The following is a 27679-nucleotide window of genomic DNA, read 5'->3' on the forward strand; positions in this document are numbered from 1 at the left end:
CGAGTCAAACTCGATCTGAACGTTGGGGATAAAATTTATCCCAGGGCGCCGGAACCCTTCCAGCGCCCGACCATGGCTATAAATATAGCCTTGGTCCGAAGCTTTCATCAATTCAGAACTCACGCATTTCTTTCAAACACTTGTACGCTTTCTGTTGTGCGCTTCAACTTTGTAAGAGGCTTCTCCGCCTGAAGGAGAAATTCTAGTGCGATCATCTTTCTTGGATTAACAACCTCCCCGGTTGTAACCAAGTCAAAACCTAGTGCCTCATTTTCTGTTCTGATCTTAGTTTATTGCTTTGATTATTTTACAAGTGTCAGTTTAAGAGCTCGAGAAGGGTTGGTTTGTGTTTTGATTTCTGCAGGGCTATTCAACCCCCCCCCTTCTAGCCGGCCCAACGGTCCTACATTTACCACTTAAACGAAGAGGTGGAGAATCTATTTCAACTTTACCCTTTCGAAATTTATAAGCTTGTCTTCTAAAAGGATGATCATGAGGTAAGAATTGACAATGACAATCAAACCAAGAAGCCTTTCTCCCACACTTAAGTTGGAATAATTTTGTATGTTCCATACAGTAAGGACATGCCAACCAACCATGAGTACTCCAACCAGACAACATTGCATATGCAGGAAAATCACTAATTGTCCATAAAAGTATAGCCTTTATTTGAAAATTTTGTTTATAAAACACATCATAAGTCTTGACTCCAGTAGTCCATAATTCTCTTAACTCATCTATTAGAGGATGTGAGTAAACATCAATATTTTTTCCTGGACACTTTGGTCCAATAATAACCATGTTAAGGAACATAAAAGGCTTCTGCAAGCACATCCATGGAGGGAGATTATAAACTGTAATAATAAAAGGCCAACATGAATAAGGGGTACTTTGATGACCAAATGGGCTAAATCCATCTGTACATAATACAAGTCGCACATTCCATGGATCTGAGGTGAATGAAGAATAAGTGCGATCAAAATGTTTCCAAGCTTCACCATGAGATCGGTGTGCCATTTTTCCATCTCTGCAATGATTTTTTGCATGCCAAGTCATGTGCTCACAAGTATATGTAGATGCATAAAGTCACTTAAGTCTAGGTATTAATGACAAGTACCGTAAGACATGAAAAGGCACTTCTTTTCACACTCTAGGCTTCCTCGATTTGTATCTAGGATGAAAGAAAATGGGCCATTCTTTGTAGTCCTTGTATTCTTCATAATATAGAATACAATTATTCACACATGCATCAATTTTCTTATAGCCAAGTCTAAAATTGGAAAGTTGCTTCTTTGTTTTATATAAATTTGGCGGTAAATTATCACTTTTTGGTAACATGCTTTTTATTATTGACATTAGTCTATCATAGCATGCCTCTAGTAGATTATACTCAGACTTAAGATTTAACAACTACGTCACTGTTGAGAGTTTAGTATGATTTTTGCAACCATTCCATAATGGCTTATCTACATCCTTTAACAAGTCAAAGAACTTATGTGCTTCAGAATTCGATGGTTGTTCATTACTTATTGTAATCCAATCAAAACCTTGACCCACACCATCAATCACCATAGTTCTATAACAAGATCCTTCTTCATTATTATGAACTCTTTCACAATCATTAGTTTTCTTTAATGGTTCACCATGTGCATTCCATTGCTCGTAGCCACGAGTGAATCCATGTTTGACAAGGTGATAACGCACATCATTTTTTAAAAAAAAAATTCTATTACGGCACTTGCTGCATGGACGTCTTATTTTGTTATACTAACACATGTCGGATGTTCATAGGCAAACTTCAAGAATCCTTTAACTCCTTCAATAAACTCATGATGAAGATAACCTTTATCATCTTTTTGATGCCACATCCAATTACGATTTGTATACATTTCCTACATTTTTAAAAAATATACAAATATTTTTCATAAACAAAATAAGCTAGAGCTAATCATTCTCTAAAAGCATATATCATAGTAAAAGACTAATTAGGTAGTAATTAAGCTAAACAGGAACATAGAAAATCAAGTTTTGTTACTGCTTCAATTGGATAACAACTTGTATGCACAGTAAGAAAACAACAATATTAAAACATTGCAATAATAATATCTTATTGAAAAATAATTTTATTAATAAAACAATAAATAAAAAATAATTACTAAGGCTACTGCAGGCGAAAGACAGCAGCAAAGACGAACAAGGCAAAATGTGGTGGCTGCGATAGGCCAAGGCAGCAACCAAGAAAACCAAGTCTGCAACCAATGTGGTGGCTACGGCAGTGGCAAGGTAGCAACCACCTCGCAATTAGGTCGTGCGAGCGACTGACATCGTGTGCAATAGCCACCGCGCGATTAGGTCGCGCGAATGACCTCGATCGCATGAGTAGGATACAACTGGTGTTGCACATTCTAGGACAGAGAGGAAGGCTGGAAAAGAAGATTAGGATTACCTGAGCTTGAGCTTGTTCGATGGATCGTGGAAAGAACGCCGGAGAAGAAGATCGTGTGCGCCTTAAGCCGGAGTATTGCGCGCCTTAGAGTCATGCGTAATTTGGGGCCAGAGAAGAAGATCACTTGTTCCTTAAGTCAGAGCCATGCCTGCCTTAGAGTCGTGCTTGATTTGGGACCGGAGAAGAAGATCGTGTGCAGCCGGAGAAGAAATCGCATGCATGCAACCGGAGAAGAAATCACGCTACAGTCATGCGGGATTTGGGAGAAAAAAGCAAAGTTTATCTCAAATAGGGTTTAGGGTTTTTTTATTAATTAAAATAAAATATATTTATAATTATTTAATAATTTATTTATTAAATTATATAATTTATAAACAGATTTATTTTCTAATTAAAAACTTTTTAAAATTTACAAACAAATAAGATTTCGTATCAAATTTCGTTGTTAATTCGTATTTATTTTTATTTATAAAAATTAATTTAATATTGGGTTGTTTATTATAGTAGATTTCAAAGCAGGTTTTATTATGTGTTTTGTTTAGTATTCTTCTATTTTGTACGTAGCAGGCTGTACTAACAGCTTCTACCCAAAAGTACTTAGGTAGGTTGTATTCGTTTAGCATTGTTCTAGATGCTTCAAGCAAAGTCTACAATTCCATTTTGTTGGGGAGTTTTTGGGCACGAGAATTCGTGATGATAGCCATTTTTGAGACAAAATTTATTAAAGTTATGATTTTTAAATTCTCCCCCATTATCACTTCTAATTCTTTTGTTTTTAAGGTCTTTTTCATTTTCAACTTGTTTACAAAAGTTTGTAAATATTTCAAAAGTTTCATCTTTATTTTTTAAGAATTTGACCCAAGTGAACCTAGAGTAGTCATCTATTATGACTAGACAATATAGACTTCCATTTATTGATTTGATTTCATGGGAGTCAAATAGATCTAGGTGTAGAAGTTCTAATATTGAGTTGGTTTATGATTGATTAGTTGGTTTGTGAGTAGATTTTGTCTGTTTACCTTGTTGACAAGCATTACATATGGTTGAGTCTAAGTTAGGTAACTTTAGTAAGCCTCTAACTAATCCATTTAATTTGCTTATATTTCTAAAATTTGTGTGTGACATTCTTCTATGCCATAACCAAGTTTCTTCTTTTTGTGTTAAATAACACTTAACTGAAGAAGTGGTTAAGTTAATTGCATAGATGTTGTCTTTTCTAAAGCCTTTTAGACTTATAGTAGGATTATCTAGATGTTTGATTAAGCATTCTGTAGATAAGAATTTAACCTTATACCTAGTGTCACATAATTGACTTATACTTACGAGATTATATTTAAAATTTTCAACAAGTAAGACATTTGTAATAATAAAATCTATTTTTAATTCAATATTACCTATACCTATTACCTTGAGTTTGTCATTGTTTCCAAAGGCAACTGTTCCAAGACTCTTGTAAGTAAATTGGGTGAACTTGGTGTGATCTCAAGTCATATGCTTGGAGCAACCACTGTCTAAAATCCACCTGATTTCCTACAATAGGTAGGAGTTAAAGTTAGTCTAATTTTATACTTTTAAGATTATTTTCAAGATTGGTCACTTTATGTGAAAATTTGAGTTAATTTTCAAACGAACAGAATTAAAGTTTAATTTTAAAATAAATTTTTAAGTAAAAAAATTAAGTTTAATTTTAAAATAAATTTTTAAGTTAAAAAATTTAAGTTTAATTTTAAAATGAATTTTTAAGTTACAAAAAATTTACGTTTAATTTTAAAATGAATTTTTAAGTTAAAAAATTAAGTTTAATTTTAAAATAAATTTTTAAGTTAAAAAAAATAAGTTTAATTTTAAAATGAATTTTTAAGTTAAAAAAATTAAGTTTAATTTTATAATAAATTTTTAAGTTAAAAAATTAAGTTTAATTTTAAAAAGAATTTTTAAGTTAAAAAAAATAAGTTTAATTTTAAAATAATTTTTAAGTTAAAGAAATTTACGTTTAATTTTAAAATGAATGTTTTAAGTTAAAAAAAATTAAGTTTAATTTTAAAATAAATTTTTAAGTTAAAAAAAATTAAGTCTAATTTTAAAATAAATTTTTAAGTTAAAAAAATTAAGTTTAATTTTAAAATAAATTTTTAAGTTAAAGAAATTTACGTTTAATTTTAAAAGAATTTTTTTAAGTTAAAAAAAATTAAGTTTAATTTTAAAATAAATTTTTAAGTTAAAAAAAATTAAGTTTAATTTTAAATTTTTAAGTTAAAAAAATAAGTTTAGTTTTAAAATAAATTTTTTAAAAAATTTAAGTTTAAAAATAAAATTAAGTTTAGTGTAATTTAATTTTCTTTGACTCAATTTAATTTAATTTAATTAGGTTTAATTTCATTTAATTTTAATTTGATTTAATTTAATTTAATTTTATTTTGATTTAATTTAATTTGAATTTTAATTTAATTTAATTTAATTTAATTTGAATTCGATTTAATTTAATTTTAATTTTAATTTTAATTTGATTTATTTTAATTTGATTTATTTTAATTTAATTTGAATTCAATTTAATTTAATTTGAATTAGATTTAATTTAATTTTAATTTTGATTTGATTTAATTTAATTTGAATTTTAATTGGGTCCTTAGTCATCTCACCTGATCTACATTTTCAATCAGGGAATCCTATGATTTTGTGAGATGAATTAGGTTCAATTTTAGGGTTTTGTTTTTAACTTGTGTTAGATTCAAGTTTAGTTTTGGGTTCAACAGATAGACATTCTCTGAATAAACTTTTGGGCTATGGTGAGTCACTTGGACATCATTAGAGTAACCATGCCTTCGAGGTTTTCCAAATAGTCCTATCCACTGGACTTAGTACAAAACCTTGGTCTAACTGGTTAGGATCCATAAAGGATAGCTTCGGTCAGTTCCACTTAGCCAAATGCACCAGGTCGAAGTCATATCTTCCTAGACATGCAGAAACTAAGCTTCCCTAACGTACTATCATCCAAAACTTCACCAGTATCATTTTTCAAGTTAAACTTGAGTCCCCTTTCTAATTGGTCCTAAGTACCCTGCCGAGTAGATTAGTTTGGGTTACCCTTCCGAGTAGGTTAGTTTGGAGGTGCTAGCTATTCTGGAGCCTCCCCTTGAATTATTGGCCTTTTAAATTAGTTTTTAGTTTTAGGTTTATGTCTATTTCTTTTATAGTTATACTTTACTTGATGATAGTCTAAGTTTTGGTGAGTTTTAGTATACTTGGGTTTTGAATTTTTTGGTCTAGGTTTGATTGACCTTACATAATATATTTTGTCTTTAGGTATGTAATATTGATTAAGTCCTACTTGCGTGGTTAAACATGCTTTCGGAACCCAAGCTTTACTAGTTGGTTTGTGTTGGGTTATTAACAATTTAAATATTTTGTTTGAACTTGACTTGTAGCCAAGTCCAGTTTTGTTGTAAGTTGCTTTTTGGTTATTTAAAATTAGATCCAAGTTTTTGGATCTAATTGTAAATTTTTATAACATTCCTTTTAAATTGTTAATTTCTATTTTTAATGAAGAATTCTCCTCCTCAAGTGTTAGATCTTGAGTTGGATTGTTATTCGGGATTTGTTCCTTGAGATTTTGATTTTCTTCAAGGAGCAATTCATTTACTTTTTCTAATTTAACTAATTTATTATTCAAACATGAAATAATTTTAAAGAATTTTTTATTTAAATTGAGATATATCTCTTCGGGACCTTCGGAAACGAGTACAGACTCGTGGCTTGATTCGGGTTCGGACCCGTCTTCTGATTCGTCTTCCGACTCAGCTTCGTAGGCCATTAGCGTAAGATGACTCTGGTGCTTCTAATCTTCAGCCTTTGATTCATCCGAGGAGGTGTCGCCCCACATCGCTTTGAGGGCCTTCTTTTTGGTCGTCTTTATTTTGTCGTTCTTCAATCTTGGACACTCATTCTTGTAATGGCCCTTCTTGTTGCATCCGAAGCACGTCACATTCCTTGATTCTGTTGGAGAATTAATCTTCTGAAGGTCCTTCTTGCTGAAGCTCTTCTTTCTCCTAGTGAACATCTTCCTTACCAGATTCACCAGGTGTTCTTCATCGTCAGAGTTTTGGTCAGAATCTTCTTCAGATTCAAGCTTGTTCTTCTTTTCTTTGGAGGAACCTGCAAACAAAGCTATACCTTTCTCGGATCTAGCGTTAGTTTGTTCGTGTAGTTCTAATTCACAAAAAAGTTCATCTAATTTTAATTTTGACAGATTTTTAGAAATTTTGTAGGCATCCACGATGGATGCCCACAAACTATTGCGTGGAAATGTGTTTAACGCGTACCTTATCAAGTCTCTGTTATCCATCTAGTGGCCTATCGCGTGGAGCCCGTTGAGGATGTCCTTGATCCTCGCGTGAAGCCGACTCACCATTTCTCCTTCCTGCATTTTTATATTAAATATTATATTTAATAGTAAATCTCGCTTCGTTACCTTTGCGTCACTGGTCCCTTCGTGCAGCTCGATCAACTTGTCCCATAGCTCTTTAGCGTTCTAGTGCGGTCCTACCCGATTTAGCTCTTCCCTTGTCAATCTGCATTGTAACGTGTTGATCACCTTGTTCTCTGTCAACGCTTTCTTTTTCAAGTCCGAAGTCCACTGTTCCAGATCTAGCGGAATTCCGGAGTTGTCAACGGGTGTTTTGTAGGCTTTCGTGACGCTGAGCCACTGGTCGAAATCCGTCTTCAAGTAAACCTCCATCCTTTTCTTCCAGTACGGAAAGTCATCCCCATTGAATAGGGGAGGACGCACCATACTGAAACCTTTGATCTGAGACATGATGACCCTACACACAATAAAGCAGCAACAAACACAATCCCAAGACTTAGTCTTGGATTAGTAGTGCGGGAAGATTTAAGAATAAAAAGAGCCAAATTGGTGTTGCACCAATTTAGACTTAATTGCAACGAAAAAACTTTCCAAAAAGGTAATAATTCTAGTTTGGAATTATGCGAAAAGACTGAAAATCCAGAAGAGAGAAAAAAATTGGAAAGAAATGTCACTCCCTTGTCTGACTGGTGGTTGAACCAAGTTAGAGCGGTACCTGCTCTGATACCTCTTGTTGGATCGATGCGTTCACGAGAGGGGGGGTGAATAGCGATTTATAAATTTTCGTAGAGTACGCAGTGGAAATTAAAACAACGAAAATCAAAAAGGACAAAGACACCAAGATTTTTACTTGGTTCTGAGCTTAGGTCGACTCCTACTCCAAGGCCCGTGGTCATTGACAACTTTCGGTGGGCAATCACTATCAATATGAAAATCTATTACAATTCTAAAGTACAAGTGTTGAATAGTGAAATAAAATACTGACAATACAAAAAGGATAAAGAGAACAAGTTGTCAGTTGTCAGAGCAGCTGGGAGTAAATGATGCGTTCGGAGCAGCGTACAAGAGCACAGGTGTTCTATTCGAATTGATTAAAGAGGCTACACCCCGAGGCTCCCTTTTATAGCAACTGTGAGACTGATCCAGATCCTCGATCCTCACGATCAGCTTTGACCCGAAGTGGATCGGTCGACCGATCCCCGGTTCGGTCGACCGATCAGATGATCTCCACCTCATCTAATCAGCTCGCTCTGCTCCGCTCTGGTAAAATCCTATCCAAGGTTCGGTCGACCGATAAACAGGTTCGGTCGATCGATCAATCTTCTTTGACCCGTTCATCTCGGTCCACTCCAGTCGATGATCATCCTTGGTTCGGTCGACCGATACCAAGGTCCGGTTGACTGATCCCTTGGTCGAACCCGGTCCATCCGCTGGAGCTTTGACCTACCACTGCTTGGGGGTTCGGTCGACCGATCCAGAGGTTCTGTCGATCGATCCCGGTCCATTTTAACCCTGCATAAAAATGTTAGTTTCATGCAAAATAGAGTTAGAACAGAAAAAAAAAATAGTAATTAGATTCCGTCTCACCAAGACCGGAATCTAGTCAAGATCTCGACTTAGAGTTCCGAAATGGCTCTAAGTCAGATCGGCGCCTAAGTTCCCTTCCCAGGAACGTGTCCTCATAGTCACTCAACTCCAGTGACTTACCTTCACCCACCTGTCAGATGTCCGGTCAGCCCTTCGACCCGTCTGGACTTCGTGCCAGCTATCCGGTCAGCCTATCGACCTAGCTAGGCTTCGTGCCAAACGTCTGGTCGGCCCGTCAACCTGTTTGGACTTCGTGCTAGTTATCCGGTCGGCCTGTTGACCTAGCTGGGCTTCATACCAGACATCCGGTCAGCCCGTTGACCTGTCTGGACTTCTCCTGCACACTCAATCAAAGTGTTAGACAACAATAAAACTAACTTAACCTAATTTGTCATTCTTCAAAATCTGTGTTAGACCGTTAGTGCTAACCGCACCAACAACTACTATACCTGACTACCACTGAGAAGCCGACTAACACCGACGTCAAATATAATCTTGTCTAAAAACTAAAGAGATGGCGGGCTGAGAATGGTGGCTGGATTATTGACTGAGAGCAGACTTTTTTATTAGGGTTGTAGGATTGCAAACATAGTCCCACATTGAAAACACATGGGAAAGATCATGGATTTATAAGAGAAAAGATATCTCCATTGGCATGAAGACTTTTGGGTAGATACCAAGAGCAAAACCATGAGAGCTTAGGCCCAAAGTGGACAATGTCATACCATTGTGCAGATATCTAAATTATTTACGATCCTATAATTGGTATCAGAACCCAAACTGCCAGAAGGTTTAACTGCCGACTGTGCACAAGAGCTATGGTCAGATTGAGCCATATGGGTACAATATTGATCTCGAATAAAGAAAGTGGGGGGCTCCTATGTTCAGATCAAGAGGACCAGGAAGTCCTAGTTGCAGCTAGGCAAGGATGTCCTAGTAGGTCATCCTAGTTGCAGCTAGGCAAGGATGTCCTACTAGGTCGGGTGGACCAAGGGGTAGGAAGACCTGGTGGGTTGAGGATCGGACATGGGAAGCCTATGGTCCTTTGTTTGAGGGGGAGATTATTGGGGTTTCAAGGTTGCAAACATAATCCCACATTGAAAACACATGGGAAAGATCATGGGTTTATAAGAGAAAAAATATATCCATTGGCATGAGGCCTTTTGGGTAAAGTCCAAGAGCAAAACCATGAGGGCTTAGTCCCAAAGTGGACAATATCATACCATTATGGAGATATCTAAATTCTTTATGATTCTACATTTTTATTCCGCAAAGAGACTTCCTTTTGATCTTGCACACACTTAGACGAGCAAACAAAACATCAATGCCTAGAAACCAGGGAGAGACCCTAGTGAAGAACCTTTGATACTCAAGTCAATACAATTTTAGACTGGTAAATAAAGAACAATAGAGAACGTGAGCGTGAAAGTAAGCTTCAGATGTTCAAAGAACGTACTTTACCAACGGAGAGGATCCCCCTTTATATACCACCTCTCAAAAGCTCCGTAATCATGAAGTGGCTAAGAATGCTAGAGGTTGTTGGATAATGAAAAGTATATAACCTAGGCAATGTGCAATAATTATCTGAGGAATCTTTCATTTACCCATATGTATACCTCTTTTGTCATTTATAGCTTATGTCGTTGCTGAGGAATATACTGTTATAAATAGTCAGCTGATGAGAGACATAATTATCCTTGAAGAAGGTTTTAGCAGAATATTCTTTAACATGTGATTGTTATTCTGACAGGTTGTTAGGATTCTCTGCTCATGTTATCGACTGAGTATATCCCAGCCGGCCTATAAGGTCGGCCGTCTTTATATCTATCCTTACATTAAGTTGCTTTATTATGTATTGAATGCTAGAAATTTGTTTGGAGAATAATATGATGCATTGGGCGTACTAGAAATCCATTTGGGAGTCAATATAAAGCTAAGTGCCTTAAGCCTGACCTACCTTTTATCTGCCCGGGCATGCATAGAGAGATTTATGAGCATTAGGGAGGTCGACCCTTATTATAACTATACCTATAGTTGGTCGATTGTGAGGTGGGTTGGACATTTCGGTTCCGACCTATAAGACCGGTCATCTTTAAACATGGTCAGCTATTGAATGACCCGGCATGCTATCTTTTTAGTTTAAAAGTAAAGCACTAAACTCCTTATATACGACCGGCTTAAGGGCCAGCTAGCCCTCTCCCAAACATCTTGTAATCCGGTCGGGCTGGACTTGAGAGCCTTAGTGCTGGACGAGCAACGAAGCTAGATGGAGAATGTTCTCTTCCCTTGACTTTGACCACCACATCACATTGACTTTGATAGTCACGCCACCTTGACCTTCACCGCCATATCACCTTCTGGGTCCGCTCATTACAACCGGTATCACTACACATATAAGTTAGTTAGAATAGTGAGGGTTTGCATTTTAGGCATTTTAGGTAGTGTATTGAGTGTGAGTTGCACTTTGGTAGCATCACCTTGCATACATCTTAGATTTGATAGAGAGCATGCATATAGATAGGCCTATGATAGACCCCTACACATCCGGGAGCCTATCTCTTGCATTTTACATGTAGTCATGTAGGAGCTTATCTCGGGCAATTTTGACACACCAACTAGGGGTCTAGAGGATTTACATCTATAGTTACATACTATATAGAACTGTGGTATTATTTGGGACTAACATACTGTCAACCTAAATAACTGGTCACGTTAAAATAAATCAAAAAAAAAATTGTACCTAATCTGGAGCCTTCAAAGATATGTAGTCATATAGAGCTTGCTCGCCATGGAGATTTGAGCCACATAGAGACGCATAGAGCCTTCAGGCCATGTCCATAGTGGCATCGAGATACTAGGACATTATCTGCGCTAGAGGTTGAGAGTCACGGAGCTACATGGAGTCGATTGATGTGTGCAAATATTATGATCATTTACGCATGTTTTAGCACACATTGATGTACTTTATGCTTATATATTCGTTGCATGATTGCCTCTTTCATCTTGTATTCATTATGTATAATCTTTTGTTCGGATATCTGCTCTTTGTTAGGTTTTGTGTTGACAGGGACAACTTTCGGAGCGAAAATGATGATTATCAACGCACCGGAACAAGCCGAAGAACACGACCGTGCATTCTCAGCACGACCGTGTGACCAGACAGAAGGGGAACAGTGCACGGCCGTGCAATCCCTGCACGGTCGTGCGGCCAAGACCGAGGTAGTTCAACACACGGCCGTGCAACCCTACACGACTGTGCCACCCCGAGACCGAAACCAGGAAGTGCCCGGCCATGCATCCTTGCACAGCTGTGCAGCAGGGACCGAGGCCAGACACCACACGGCCGTGCAAATTGGCACGGCTATGCAGCGCCATCAGAGGAGGAAATGAACACGGTTGTGCCATCTTGGCACGGCTGTGCCGCCGCGACCGAACCCTAGTCTATATAAGGGTTTTAACCCTTTGTCTCGAGGGGTGAGCACCGGGAAGCAGGCCGACAATTGGAGAAACATCTTGGAGCCATCCCACGTGGTCTTAGATCTCCGTCCAGCGATCTTCCACCGCCGCATCGACTCCAGAAGTAGAAGATTGGACCCGATGGCCACTCGTCGACATAGGCTAAGCATATTCTCTCCATCTTTCTCCGTATCTGAAGATTGTATGTTTATATACGTTATGCCTTTGGGTATTTCTCCGATACTTATGGAGTAGATCCTTTGTTCTAGGATTAGGGAGTAGTTGTGACTCGGTTTGATGTGAAACTCGTATTGTACTTACACTTGTTGGATGATCTTTTATGCTTTGTTTCAATTGCATGTCGCTTGATTGCGTAGAACATGTTAACCTCATAGAGGGATTATTCCTAGATTATATACCCGAGGGGCCCTAGTGACAGGGGTAACCCGTTCACGGACGTCTAGGATACTTTCTTGAAAGGAGAGGCAAATTCTCCTCAAGGAAGCAAGAGACTAAACCTAATCCTTAACCGCTATCCTTAACTTACTAGTTAGAGTTGTGTCCTCAAGATTTACCGAGGTGACCTAGTGACAGGGGTAAACCGTGATATGACTTCTTAGAGTCCTTCTTTACTCTGGTACTTAAGCATAGCTGCTTTAGCTTCTGGCAATTGCATGATAAAGGACAGTGAGTGTAGGATAGAGCGTGACATATCAATACCACCACAATGAAACTGACCTCCTAGAACTCCTCATAACCAAGACACTTCGACTCACCCGCTCTCGACTTTTCTCCCCGACCTTTCTTCCCTATGTTATTCACAACCCTTGGTGGTCTAGCTAATCCTTAGTGAACGATTGCTAGTGCTTATAACCAGTCCCTGTGGGATCGATATTTTTATTACTCATGACGAAACCGTGCACTTGCGGTTGCATAACAAGTTTTTAGCGTCGTTGCCGAGGACTGCGTCTATAACATTAGCAAAAAAAAAAATTCATGTTGGCTTAGACTAGGCTTTCTTACTTTTTTACTGCGTTTCACTTTCGCTTTCTCTTCCTTTCTTAGTTTTTGCATTCATTTCTTCTCTTTTCTTATTTTCTATTCCGCTATCATATTTCATATCTTATTATTGCATGCGTAGAGCTAACCTTTCAGGAAAGCTACTACCCTTTGATCTAGATATTGACAGGACCTTTCGGAGGAGAAGAAATCTACAGAAGTCATTCCAAGCAGCGAAAGAATCCTCAAAAAATGGCCGACAAATTGTTGAAAGATTACGCGGCACTGTATGCACAAGTGGTTCAATCCAGCATCACCCAACCGCCCATTGAAGCCGACGACTTTGAAATCAAGCCCGTAGTAATCCATATGGTCCGGCAAAATCAATTCGGAGGAGGACCACATTAGGACCTAAACCACCACCTAGAGTTGTTCTACGAGATCTGTGACACTATGAAGGTAAATGGGGTTCCTTCAGAATCAGTCAGACTACTTCTCTTCGGGTTTTCTTTGAAGGACAGAGCCAAGCAGTGGCTGAACTCGCTTCCAGCAAACAACATATCATCCTAGGAGCAGTGTGAGTAGAAGTTTCTGGATAAGTTCTACCCACCCAGCAAAACCGCTCACATGAGGAACCTAATCGCTAGCTTCAAACAGATAGACTCAGAATCATTATTTGAAGCTTGGGATAGATTCAATAATATGTTGAGACAGTGCCCCCATCATGGCCTTGAAAAATGGTTGGTCCTGTACACCTTCTACAATAGGATAAATTATCACACGAAGGTATCTCTTGATTTTGCAGTAGGAAGAGCACTGATGAACAAAAGCCTCGATGAAGCCAAAGAGATCATAGAAAATATGGCTCAGAACCACCATCAATGGGCATCTGAAAGATCCAGTGGCTCTTTTACGGGGAATCCAATTAAAGCGTTAGGGAAATTCAACGTAGATGCAGTTACACTGATGTTTGCGAAGCTGGACGCTCTAACTAAGAAATTTGATGCAATGGGAGGCAGCACAGCTAATGTAATAGCATGTGTTTGCGACACTTGTGGAGGTACGGATCACGCTCAAGACACTTGCCCTTTTGGACCAATACAGGCACATATGAACCAACTTGAGCAGTGTGATGCAATAACCAGCTACAATCAGAGGCAAAATAATCCGTACTCTAATACATACAACCCTGGATAGAGGAATCACCCCAATTTCTCATACCAGAATAATCAAGATCAAGGACCAGCACATCAGAATTATCAACCTGGGCAACAAAGCCATCAATCTGAGCAACATACTTATCAACAACAACAACACTCACAACTGTCCAGGATTGAAAAGATGCTTGAGGAAGCTCTCTCAAAGCAAAAGGAGATGAGAAACAAGATCAAACAACTGACTCAGAGGCTAGAAAACTCTGAGAAACACCAAAAAATGCAAGACAGCCAGATAGCTCAGATAGCTCAGTCCATCTCGAGAGCATAGGGCATATTCCCAGGGAAACCAGATTTAAATCCAGTGGAACATTGCAACCGCATTGAACTGAGGAGTGGACGTACTGTGGGAGATCCCCAAACCACCACTCAGAAGGAGCTTGACTTAGAGAAAGAGCACTCTCTCCTCCCGCCCAATCAGACTCAAAACAGGGATGGAGAAGAGACTACTAAGAAGGTTGAAGAAACTCTTCAAGTTGCCCCATAAAATCAGACGATCCCTTTTTCTCAGAAGCTTATAGCATCCCAGAAAGATGAAGAGTTCAGCCGATTCCTGAAGAAGATCAAAGAAATCTACATAGAAGTACCATTGATAGATGTGCTGCACCAAATGCCGAAGTTCGCGAAGTTTCTAAAGGGAATATTATCTAACAGAAGGCAGAAGGGTGACTTCGAGACTGTAGCATTAACAGAAAATTACAGCGCCCTCCTTATGGCGAATCCCCCACCGAAGCTTCAGGATCCAGGAAGTTTCTCCATATCGTGCAGAATTGGTCCTGAACTCGTACCGAGAGCTTTCTGCGACTTGGGGGCCAGCGTCAGCCTACTTCCGTACTCCTTATGCAAGAAGTTGGGCCTCTAGAACATAAAATTAACCACCATGGCACTGCAATTAGCGGACCACTCATGCACATATCCGATGGGAATAGTGGAAGATGTGCCAATTAAAGTGGGTGGGTGTATAGTTCCCATGGATTTTATTATTTTGGATATGGAGGAAGATCCTAAGATACCGATTATCCTTGGAAGACCATTCCTTGCCACAGCTGGAGCCATCATCGACGTAAAAAGTCACAGGCTATCCTTGGAAATTGGTAAAGAAAAGATCGAGTTCGATTTATTAGATTCCTCCATCTCCCCTCAGGGACATTCTCGCAAGACCAACATGCACAAAGTCGAGGAGTGCAATTTCCATGAGAATTCTCCTCCAGCAAACAACACGAAATACATTTGTCCTGCACTAGCGAAACTGAAGGCGCAGGCTTGAGCAAAACCCTAGGTGGGGAGCTATCCTTCCACGGGTTTAGTCCGCATTAACGGAAATGGGGTCGAGCTAAAGACCTAAAATAAGCGCTTCTTAGTAGGCAACCCAAGGGTTTTCTTATTTTAGTTCAGCATCCCTTTTTGTCATTCTATTTCTCTAGTGAGTTTTAATCTAGTGCTTTATTTTGGGTGCTTCATTTTTAGGATGTGTATAGCCTCCACGAGCTGCCCATGAGCGCTTCTCATGGGTGTGGAGGTGACGGAGGAGCCAAAATGATGAACAACGAATCACTACGAGCTTAAGGGAGTTGGCCATGTGACCTCACACGGTCGTGTGGAGATAACGTGGAGACTAAAGCTATGGGTCGTGCAACTCTGCACGGCCGTGTGGCTTGTACAGAGAAGGGAGAGGCACAGGTCATGCCAATAGGCACGATCATGCAGCCCTGCCAGAGAGGAGAAAGATCCTGGTCGTGCCAACTGGCACGGCCGTGCGACTCATACAGAGAAGAGGAAGACAGGGGTCGTGCCAATAGGCACGGTCATGCCACTTCAGCAGAGGGGAGAAAGAAGGAGCCCGTGCATCCTTGCACGACCATGTAGCGTCCCGTTTGACCTGGCCATGTCTATAAGACACGACCGTGGCTCAACCCGTGCACGCCACGCCCTCCTCCAAGAAACCCTATTTCCATCTCCCCCTCTCCCAAAAATCTTCTCCTCTCCATTACACCTCACCAACCCCTGATTTCCCACCTCTAAAGCTCATTTTTGCCTTGATCTACACTTAGATCTAAAACCTCCTCAAGCCACAAATCCGAAAAGAGAGAAGAAACTTCCTCATTTTCCCTTCCTTCTCCTCACTATTCCCATTCTCAAAATCCATTTCCACAAGGAACTCCTCAAAGCCTCACACCATGTCACATATCTTGAAGTGGCTTCGTCGAGGAAGTGGTGGATCTAGCGGAGGAGACGCACCGGGAGGCGACAAAGGTAAAGGGAAGACTCTTGCTTCAAAAGGCAAAGGAAAGCGGGTGGCACGCGACGAAGGCAACGAAAACTAGTTCAATATTATTTTTAGAAATCATGATCAAAAAGCTAGATATGATATTCTTGTCGCCAGGAAAATCTTATGCACTAAATATATAGATCCCACTACTATGAATGTGCTAGGAATTAGGGAGAGCATAGATTGGATGATTAGTGCTTTAGATTGGAATGATGTAATGTACGCTCATGCACCGACTTACCCCCGCCTAGTTCTTGAATTTTTGAGCTCGTTAGATGTTAGATTTCCTTCTGAGGACGACTACATAGGGGTCATAACTTTCAGAATGATGAACAAAGAAGCTCGATGGACTTTTAGTGATTTCAATGATTGTTTTGGGTTACCTACTGGTGGTTCATGTGGATTTGATAGTGGTATTAAATGGAATGAATTTTGGATGTCGATTACTGGATCACAAGACCCTTATGAGCCCTCTAGAGCTAAAGCATCCCGGATGCAAAACCCGACCTTTAGATACCTTCACAGAGTGATGAGAAAAATGATCTTTGGTCGAGGAGATAACGATGGGGTGGTTAAGAAGACAGAACTCTATTCTCTTTGGGCAATGTTAAATAAAGTCAATTTTGATTCAGGGTATCATTTCATGCAAACTTTGTGGAAGGCAGCTAAGGCATCTTCGGGGATGATAGTGTTTGGAGGATTAATCACCCAAGTGGCATTCAATCTTGGTTGTGCACTTGATGGATTAGAGGTAGTTCATGGTGTAACGACCACCCTCCTTACTACTACTCTGAGGGTGACCGCTACTGTTTCTGCTAACTTCACGTAACTGATACTACTTACTCTAATACTAGAGAAACTTTAAACTATTGGGAACATATCAGAACATGCCTCCAAATAGTAGCATATGATTTCTTGATACTTTTTTTTTTTTTACAGAGTCAGACATGCAATTAAATAAGACCACAAGTAAGCATAGCATACGGACATATATAGCTTATATACTTCAACTGCCCAATCAAGTAAAACATGCCTACTGTACCTAAATAAGCATAGCTACTTGACTACTGATCATATGTAGAACATGCCTCCATATCTATTAAAGAATGTAGTGATTCATTCTGAGATTTTAAGACTACGGTACTTAAGTTTCAAGGCAACAACATAAAAAGGAAAATCTGTATTGCATGCTGCAATTGTAATGAGAAGAAAATTCCAGCAACTTTCAAATTTCCTACTTGCATACTACTGGTTACGCATCAGATTTCTGCTATACAAGATTCGCATGCATTTATAACAGATTTCAAAGAGACTCAACTTCAGCAATTACCAGTCCGAATTAAAATCAAGCAGTACCAAGAAACGTTTCAGCAATACAAGGTAACCAATCAATTTACTGAAATAAAACTTGCTGATCACGGAAACTGATCTTACTGCAGAAATTCCATGCTATAATAGAATCTAAAGCAACTGAACATACCATTTCACACTTCTAACTGTGATTGCAAGCTGAGAATCAGATATGAACTTCTTATATAAAAATCAAACTCGGACAAACAACTAGCATGTCAACAAAGAAACTAGCATGCATGGCAGTGACTAACAGAATTCTCAAAAACAAAACAATCCCAGCATTATTTAATCTGGACAGTCCGGCGGTAAGGAAGGAAACATCCAAGCCATAATAAATGAACAACCGAAACAAAGCCAAATACTGTTAAGGACACCTCTAATCAGCAAAATAGAAGGAACAAGAATCTGTATTTCTCTAAATTCTCCTAATTATTTAAGAAGAAAACTAATTAAATTAATTCACAGAAATTTCTTAGCAAGGTCCCAAGCTTCCATATCAGCCACCACACACACCATCGACGCCTCCTTGCCGTCTTCCTTTATATCACTTTAGCTTTTCCTTTATCTTTATCTATATCTGCAGTAGGAGGAAAGTAGTATCTATAAGCTAAAAGCTTAGTAAGTGCTATCTACTCACAAGAACTCGATAAGAAATGCATGTGCATAAAAGAAAGCAGGAAATGCATATTCCACATGAAAGTAGCAACTAACACTAAATCATGCATCTCTTAAAGGAACAATAGATTTAACTTGCCAAAATTGCAACTTAGATGAAAGAAACTGTTCTATTTTTCCCCAACTTATACTCTTATACTTTAAAATAATAATCAACTTCTCTTGGGCCCGGCATTGTACCACTTTGCGTGCATTCTTAATAAGAATCGAGGTAGCTAATCCCGAAACTTACTAAGATACTTCTAGGCCTTGTGCCTAGGGGCATCTTGGAGCCCATCCCTTGGACCTTGTGTCCGGTACATGCCCTTTAAAAGTAAAATACTTTTTTTTATCTTTAAAAACTTCTTATAATAAAATACCTTGGCATTTATTTAAGCACTTAGTGTGCTTTGATTCTAAATTCTGGAATTCAGGATCAATTTGTGACCTTGGTCTTGCTTTGCTTGTACTTCTCACATATATACATTATGCAAGAGATTCTAAAACCATATGCCACTGATATATATCTATATATATTCAAAACAAAACTCAACAGTAATTAAAAGACTACGTGGTCATAGGAATAAATTTGGTCAGGCCCACGGCAGCAACAGATTCCAAATAGCAAGCTTGTAAAACTAATTTATTTTTGAATCTTAACAATTCTTTAATCATGCCGTGACTGGAAGGAAGCATAACTACTTAGACATGCTTGAAATGTAAGGTAAATACATCTAAATAAGCATGCTGTAACAATCAAGGAAAACCATCAAAAATTCTATCCGTGCTCTTAAAAAAAACAACAAAAGGACTTGAACCAAAGCTCAAACCGAATTGCTAGAGCAAAGGTTGAAATCTAGACAATATGCTAGGATGAAGGGCTGCTCTTGTTCATTACACAACAACAAAAATGCAAACAAAACCCCGAAAGTTACTCCTACCGCAGGTGAGAAGCACTTACTTTGGGTTCTTGGACTTACAACCGAAGAGAAAGGGCTGCTAGGGTTCGGAGAAGTTGTTTCCTCAACGATCTCTTGGTATCTACTTGTTCTTCTCGACGAGGGGATCACGAAGGTGTGGAGATCTCGTCGGAAAAAGTCCTCGCCGGTCGCTGGAGACGAGCCCTAGAAGGTGCTGCGTTTTCGCCCGAGCAGGAGTCGGCGCCGTCGCGTGAGAAGAGGAGAAATTTCGAGAGAAAATTTTTAGGTTTTCCTCTCTTAACTTAACCTCTTTTTATAACCTAGGGTTATTTTATTAAATACTATACCTTAAATATTTTTCCGTTCTTTCCTTAATTAACAATAGTCGCTGGCACAGTTGGTTGGCTGCGTTCTGCTTAAGGCGCGGCTCGCAGGTTCGAGTCTCGGCTGCAACTATTTTTCTTCCTATTTATTCTCTATTCATTAACTACTGCTTAAATATTATTCACTCTATATAAGGTTAACAAAACCGTGTAGCTCAGCTGGTTGGGCCGATTTTTGCTTGGGTCAGTCCGACCCGAGGTCGTGGGTTCGAACCTCGCCTTCAACGATTTTTGTCAAACTTTCTTTCTTTTTGTAAACATACTAAACGACTTCCAAAAATTACGTAAAAATACTCTAAAAATTTCCAAAAATCTCTAGAATATTTTAAAAGCATTTCCAAATATTTTTATGGACATTTGGAACTCGAAATAAGGAAAATTGGGTCGTTACAATTCCCCATACCTTATAAAAAGTTCGTCCTCGAACTTAGAATAGTTATGGATATTTCTGTCTCATACTGTCCTCCCGCTCCCAAGTGACTTCCTCGTGCTTCTGGTTCTGCCAGACGACCTTCACTAGTGGTACTTCTTTGCTTGTTAGTCTCTTGACTGCTCTGTCCACTATCTGTGTAGGTCTACTCTCATAACTAAGATCCTCTTGGATCTGCACTGACTGAGGCTCAATCACTTGGCTAGGGTCATGGAGTCACTTCTTTAACATGGAGACATGAAACACATTGTGTATTGCTGACATGTCTTGTGGTAAATTCAGCTTGTAAGCTACTTTTCCAATCCTTTCTGTAATTGGATAGGGTCCTACATAGCGAGGACTTAATTTGCCCTTCTTGCCAAATCTCATCACTCCCTTCATAGGAGCAACCTTGAGAAAAACTGAATCTCCTACTTAAAATTCCAATGGCCTACGGCGTGTGTCAGCATAACTCTTCTGTCTGCTCTGGGCAGTCTCAATTCTCTGTCTAATTTTTTGGATCGCCTGAGTGGTTTCTTCTATCAGCTTTGTCTGAATGCCCAGCTCCACTTCCATTTCTCTTCTTTCTCCTGCTTCTTGCCAGCATATAGGTGATCTGCACTTTCTGCCATACAATGCTTCATATGGTGCCATCCTGATGGTGGCCTGATAGCTATTATTGTAGGCAAACTCTGCTAAGCACAGATACTTGCACCAACTGCCTTTAAAATCTAGTGCACAAGCCCTGAGCATATCTTCTAGGATCTGGTTTACTCGCTCTGTCTGTCCATCAGTCTGAGGATGGAAGGCTATGCTGAACTTGAGTTTGGTGCCTAATGCATTCTGGACACACTCCCAAAAGTGAGAGGTGAAGCGTCCATCTCTATCAGAAACAATAGATTTGGGAACTCCATGAAGTCTGATCACTTCCTTAACATATAACCGTGTCAACTGCTCTATAGAGTGAGACACCTTGATGGCTAGAAAATGGGCAGACTTGGTCAATCTATCCACTATTACCAATATTACATCATATCCATTTATATTTCTTGGGAGACCTGTTATGAAGTCCATAGAGATGTCTTCCCACTTCCACTCTAGTATAGGAAGAGGCTGTAGAACTCCTCCTGGTCTCTGGTGTTCTCCTTTGACCCTCTGACATGTCAGGCAGGTACTGACATATTTAGCTACATCTCTTTTGAGTCCAGACCACCAGAACCTCTGTTTCAGATCTTGATACATCTTGATGGATCCAGGATGCATAGAGTACGGTGTACTGTGAGCTTCTTCTAAAATTTTCTTTCTCAGTTCCTCATCATTGGGGACACAAAGGCGGCTCCCCTGATAAAGAATTCCACTGTCTGATACTCGAAATTCGGAATTTTCTTCTTCCTGTATCCCTTGCTTGATCTTTTGGATATCTGGATCTTCACTTTGCTTCTTCTGTATATCCTCAAGCAGGGTTGACTCTAGAGTCAATGCAGAGAGTTGCCCATAAATAATTTCAAGTCCGAAACCTGACAACTCCTTCTGCAGTGGCAGGGCTAATGATGACAAGGACATCAGGGATGCACTGGATTTTCTGCTTAGTGCATCTACCACTTTATTAGCTTTACCTGGATGGTAGAGGATTTCACAGTCATAATCTTTGACCAACTCTAGCCACCTACGCTGTCTCATGTTTAAGTCCTTCTGAGTGAAGAAGTACTTAAGACTTTGATGGTCTGTGAAGATTCTGCACTGGACTCCATACAAGTAGTGTCGCCAGAGTTTCAGTGCAAAGAATACAGCTGCCAGCTCTAGATCATGAGTGGGATAGTTCTTCTCGTAGTCTTTGAGTTGTCTGGAAGCATAAGCTATAACTTTTCCTTCCTGCATGAGTACAGCTCCTAAGCCCATCTTGGAAGCATCACTGTAGATGTCAAAACTCTTGTCACTCTCTGGAACAGTCAGTATGGGAGCACTGGTCAGTCTCTTCTTGAGTTCTTGAAAACTCTGTTCACATTTATCTGACCATTCAAACTTCTTGTTCTTCCTGGTGAGGGCTGTAAGTGAAGAGACTATTCTGGAAAAGTCTTCCACGAATTTCTTGCAGTACCCAGCTAAACCAAGGAAGCTTCTGATCTCCCTGGCATTCTTGGGTCTCTTCCAGTTGCTAACAGCTTCTACTTTGGTAGGATCCACTTGAATGCCTTCTTTAGAAACGATGTGACCTAGAAACGCCACCTGCTCCAACCAGAACTCACACTTTGAGAATTTAGCATAGAGCTACTTTTGCTGAAGGGTCTGCAGGACTATTCTCAAGTGCGTGTCATGCTCCTCTGAAGTTCTGGAATAGACTAGAATGTCGTCGATGAACACAATGACAAACTTATCAAGGTATTCTCTGAACACTCTATTCATCAAGTCCATGAAGACTGCAGGTGCATTAGTCACACCAAAAGGCATGACTACGAATTCGTAGTGTCCGTATCTGGTCCTGAAAGCTGTTCTGGGTATATCACTCTCTTTCACTTTCAACTGATGGTACCCAGAGCGCAGATCTATCTTGGAGAACACTGTTGCCCCTTTCAATTGATCAAATAAATCATCGATCCTGGGCAGTGGATACTTGTTCTTGATGGTCACTTGATTCAGAGCTCTATAATCTATGCACATCCGCATAGATCCATCCTTCTTCTTGACAAACAACACAGGAGCTCCCCATGGTGAGTGACTAGGGCGAATGAAGCCTTTGTCAAGCAGCTCCTGAAGTTGTTCTTGCAACTCTTTCAACTCCGCTGGAGACATGCGGTATGGAGCTTTTGAAATTGGACCGGTACCAGGAACCAGTTCAATCTCAAACTCTACTTCCCTATGGGGAGGTAGTCCAGGTAGCTCTTCTGGGAATACCTCTAGATACTCACAGACTACCTGAACTTCCTCTTGCTTAGGTCTTTCCTCTTCTTCTGTACTCACAATGGATGCAAGAAAACTAGCGCATCCTTTAGCTAACATCTGGTGAGCTGTGAGGGAAGAGTGGAATTTCTGGGTCTTCCTCTTTGGCACTCCTGTAAATTCAAAGGATGATTCACCTTCTGGACTAAAGATTACTTTCCTTCTACGACAGTCCACTGAAGCACTGTACTTGCTGAGGAAATCCATGCTAAAAATGATATCGAAATCCTGCATAGCGAGGATTACCAGGTTAACACATAGCTCTCGGTCTGAAATTCTGACTGGTACAGACCGAAGCCACTGACTGGATTCCATGACTTCTCCAGAAGGTAGGGTTGTCAGGAACCTGGAATTCATGCTTTCTATAGGTACCTGTAATTCTTTGGCAAAAGTTATGGATACAAAAGAATGGGTCGCCCCAGTATCAAATAGTGCAGTAGCTATACGCTGAAAAATAACTACTTGACCTGTTACGACCGTGGAGGCACTAGCAGCTTCCTCTTTAGTAAGGGAGAATACTCTGGCATTGGCTGGAACTGGTGGAGCTTCCAACCTTCCTTGACTGATCTGAGGTCCATCCAGAGTTGCAGGCATATAATGTAGTTGAGACTTGGCTCCATATAGTATTGGCTGTGGCTGAGGTGTTTTGAACTTGTTAGGACACGCTTTAGCCATGTGTCCTTCCTGACCACAGGAATAACATCCAGTCTTACCCATAAGACAGGCTCCTGGATGTGTTCTCCCACATTTGGAGCAGGGAGGGAAATTAGTCTGCTTGTTTTCTGGTCCTCCCTTCTGGTTACTCCCTGAATTCCACTGCTTTCTTTTAGTACCCTTGCCTTTCCAGTTCTGATTATTTAACTGGGGTTTCTGACTTCCCCCAGTCTTGGTTTCTATCTTGATTGGCTTGTGCTGCTCTCGTTGTGCCTTCATGTTGTTCAGGTAATGCTCAGCTACTAAGGCTCTACTAACCAACTCTTCTCCAGTCAGGGGCTGATGAACTCCACTACTCACATTAAGTGATATCACAGGCTTCAGCATTCTGAGCATTAGTCTGACTCGCTCCTTCTCTGTACTTACTAGTTCTGGGCAGAGACGAGCTAGCATGTTGAATCTTTTAACTGCTTCCTCCACTGTCAGATCACCCTGTCTGAACTCCATAAACTCCTCGTAGTGCTTATTGGTGATCCTTTGGCGGAAGAACTCGTCGTAGAACTCTGTCTCAAAATCAATCCATCTCATCTGATTGACTGCCCTCTTGCTTTTGACTCTCTCCCACCACATGTGTGCGTCTCCAGTCAGGCAGAAGGAGGCACACTTGACCTTCTCGACTTCTGGCCAGTCAAGAAGCTCCATGGTGCTCTCCAGTGTTTTGAACCAAGCCTGAGCAGCTTTCTGGTTTCAGCTTCAGCCACTGTATGAGGTAGGCTTCTTGTCTCGAGGTGCTGTGGCGACTTCCTTGGCACTGGTGGAACCTCGTTACCACTGGAGTCTCCACATTCATCGTTGGAGGAGTGGGAGGGACTGGCTGCTGATTCGCCATCAGATTGACGATCACTTGCTGCTGCTCTGCCACCTGTCTCTGAAGTTGAGCAACAACTTCAGAGAGATTCGGTTCAGCTACTCTGGGCTCTTCATTCTCCTGTGCTCGGTCCCCAGTACGAGCGGTACGGGGACGTCCTCTTCTTGACATCTAGTTAAACAAATAAGAAGATTTGATATTTTCTCTATCCTTTCTAAACATACACATATGTATATGAACAAAGAAAACTGCAAAAACTTTTATCTTACTTTAGCACTTAAAAGCAATCACTCCATACTGCAATTAATAATAAAAGAAAGCAATAAAGAAAGAACTTAAATACTTTCTTACTTGAAGACGGCAAGGATGATGCTGATGTGTGTGTGATGCTAGAGAATGGGAACTGCTCTGATACCAACTGTAACGACCACCCTCCTTACTACTACTCTGAGGGTGACCGCTACTGTTTCTGCTAACTTCACGTAACTGGTACTACTTACTCTAATACTAGAGATACTTTAAACTATTGGGAACATATCAGAACATGCCTCCAAATAGCAGCATATGATTTCTTGATAATTTTTTTTTTTTTTACAGAGTCAGACATGCAATTAAATAAGACCACAAGTAAGCATAGCATACGGACATATATAGCTTATATACTTCTACTGCCCAATCAAGTAAAACATGCCTACTGTACCTAAATAAGCAAAGCTACTTGACTACTGATCATATGTAGAACATGCCTCCATATCTATTAAAGAATGTAGTGATTCATTCTGAGATTTTAAGACTACGGTACTTAAGTTTCAAGGCAACAACATAAAAAGGAAAATCTGTATTGCATGCTGCAATTGTAATGGGAAGAAAATTCCAGCAACTTTCAAATTTCCTACTTGCATACTACTGGTTACGCATCAGATTTCTGCTATACAAGATTCGCATGCATTTATAACAGATTTCAAAGAGACTCAACTTCAGCAATTACCAGTCCGAATTAAAATCAAGCAGTACCAAGAAACGTTTCAGCAATACAAGGTAACCAATCAATTTACTGAAATAAAACTTGCTGATCACGGAAACTGATCTTACTGCAGAAATTCCATGCTATAATAGAATCTAAAGCAACTGAACATACCATTTCACACTTCTAACTGTGATTGCAAGCTGAGAATCAGATATGAACTTCTTATATAAAAATCAAACTCGGACAAACAACTAGCATGTCAACAAAGAAACTAGCATGCATGGCAGTGACTAACCGAATTCTCGAAAACAAAACAATCCTAGCATTATTTAATCTGGACAGTCTGGCGGTAAGGAAGGAAACATCCAAGCCATAACAAATGAACAACCGAAACAAAGCCAAATACCGTTAAGGACACCTCTAATCAGCAAAACAGAAGGAGCAAGAATCTGTATTTCTCTAAATTCTCCTAATTATTTAAGTATAAAACTAATTAAATTAATTCAAAGAAATTTCTTAGCAAGGTCCCAAGCTTCCATATCAGCCACCACACACACCATCGACGCCTCCTTGCCGTCTTCCTTTATATCACTTTAGCTTTTCCTTTATCTTTATCTATATTTGCAGTAGGAGGAAAGTAGTATCTATAAGCTAAAAGCTTAGTAAGTGCTATCTACTCACAAAAACTCGATAAGAAATGCATGTGCATAAAAGAAAGCAGGAAATGCATATTCCACATGAAAGTAGCAACTAACACTAAATCATGCATCTCGAAAAGGAACAATAAATTTAACTTGCCAAAATTGCAACTTTGATGAAAGAAACTGTTCTATTTGTTCCCCAACTTATACTCTTATATACTTTAAAATAATAATCAACTTCTCTTGGGCCCGGCATTGTACCACTTTGCGCGCATTCTTAATAAGAATCGAGGTAGCTAATCCCGAAACTTACTAAGATACTTCTAGGCCTTGTGCATAGGGGCATCTTGTAGCCCATCCCTTGGACCTTGTGTCCGGTACATGCCCTTTAAAAGTAAAATACTTTTTTTATCTTTAAATACTTCTTATAATAAAATGCCTTGGCATTTATTTAAGCACTTAGTGTGCTTTGATTCTAAATTCTGGAATTCAGGATCAATTTGTGACCTTGGTCTTGCTTTGCTTGTACTTCTCACATATATACATTATGCAAGAGATTCTAAAACCATATGCCACTGATATATATCTGTATATATTCAAAACAAAACTCAACAGTAATTAAAAGACTACGTGGTCATAGGAATAAATTTGGTCAGGCCCACGGCAGCAACAGATTCCAAATAGCAAGCTTGTAAAACTAATTTATTTTTGAATCTTAACAATTCTTTAATCATGCCGTGACTTGAAGGAAGCATAACTACTTAGACATGCTTGAAATGTAAGGTAAATACATCTAAATAAGCATGCTGTAACAATCAAGGAAAACCATCAAAAATTCTATCCGTGCTCTTAAAAAAAACAACAAAAGGACTTGAACCAAAGCTCAAACCGAATTGCTAGAGCAAAGGTTGAAATCTAGACAATATGCTAGGATGAAGGGCTGCTCTTGTTCATTACACAACAACAAAAATGCAAACAAAACCCCGAAAGCTACTCCTACCACAGGTGAGAAGCACTTACTTTCGGTTCTTGGACTTACAACCGAAGAGAAAGGGTTGCTAGGGTTCGGAGAAGTTGTTTCCTCAACGATCTCTTGGTATCTACTTGTTCCTCTCGACGAGGGGATCACGAAGGTGTGGAGATCTCATCAGAAAAAGTCCTCGTCGGCCGCTGGAGACGAGCCATAGAAGGTGCTGCGTTTTCGCCCGAGCAGGAGTCGGCGCCGTCGCGTGAGAAGAGGAGAAATTTTGAGAGAAAATTTTTAGGTTTTCCTCTCTTAACTTAACCTCTTTTTATAACCTAGGGTTATTTTATTAAATACTATACCTTAAATATTTGTCCGTTCTTTCCTTAATTAACAATAGCCGCTGGCACAGTTGGTTGGCTGCGTTCTGTTTAAGGCGCGGCTCGCAGGTTCGAGTCTCGGCTGCAACTATTTTTCTTCCTATTTATTCTCTATTCATTAACTACTGCTTAAATATTATTCACTCTATATAAGGTTAACAAAACCGTGTAGCTCAGCTGGTTGGGTCGATTTTTTGCTTGGGTCAGTCCGACCC

At 39.6% G+C, this 27679-nt stretch overlaps 1 protein-coding gene and 1 pseudogene across 1 annotated transcript; one reads left to right on the plus strand and one right to left on the minus strand.

Annotated features, from left to right (window-relative positions):
• Window positions 1-13510: 13510 nt before the first annotated feature.
• Window positions 13511-13582, minus strand: LOC121968846 (annotated as a pseudogene).
• Window positions 13583-13670: 88 nt separating this feature from the next.
• On the plus strand, window positions 13671-14927 carry LOC122054921. Its single transcript, XM_042616335.1, has 3 exons — window positions 13671-13911; window positions 14350-14522; window positions 14577-14927. The coding sequence occupies exons 1-3, from the start codon at window positions 13671-13673 to the stop codon at window positions 14925-14927; spliced, it is 765 nt and encodes a 254-aa protein (XP_042472269.1).
• Window positions 14928-27679: the final 12752 nt, after the last annotated feature.

Source organism: Zingiber officinale, chromosome 3B, assembly GCF_018446385.1.
Source record: "Zingiber officinale cultivar Zhangliang chromosome 3B, Zo_v1.1, whole genome shotgun sequence".
NCBI lineage: Eukaryota > Viridiplantae > Streptophyta > Magnoliopsida > Zingiberales > Zingiberaceae > Zingiber > Zingiber officinale.

Bases quoted from the DNA above. Each gene is read 5' to 3' on its own strand.
- LOC122054921 (XM_042616335.1), top strand. From the start codon at position 13,671: ATGAACAAAAGCCTCGATGAAGCCAAAGAGATCATAGAAAATATGGCT. The intron at 13,912-14,349 runs GTACGGATCACG...GCATATTCCCAG, and splicing joins TGTTTGCGACACTTGTGGAG to GGAAACCAGATTTAAATCCA. The intron at 14,523-14,576 runs GTTGAAGAAACT...CCTTTTTCTCAG, and splicing joins GAGAAGAGACTACTAAGAAG to AAGCTTATAGCATCCCAGAA.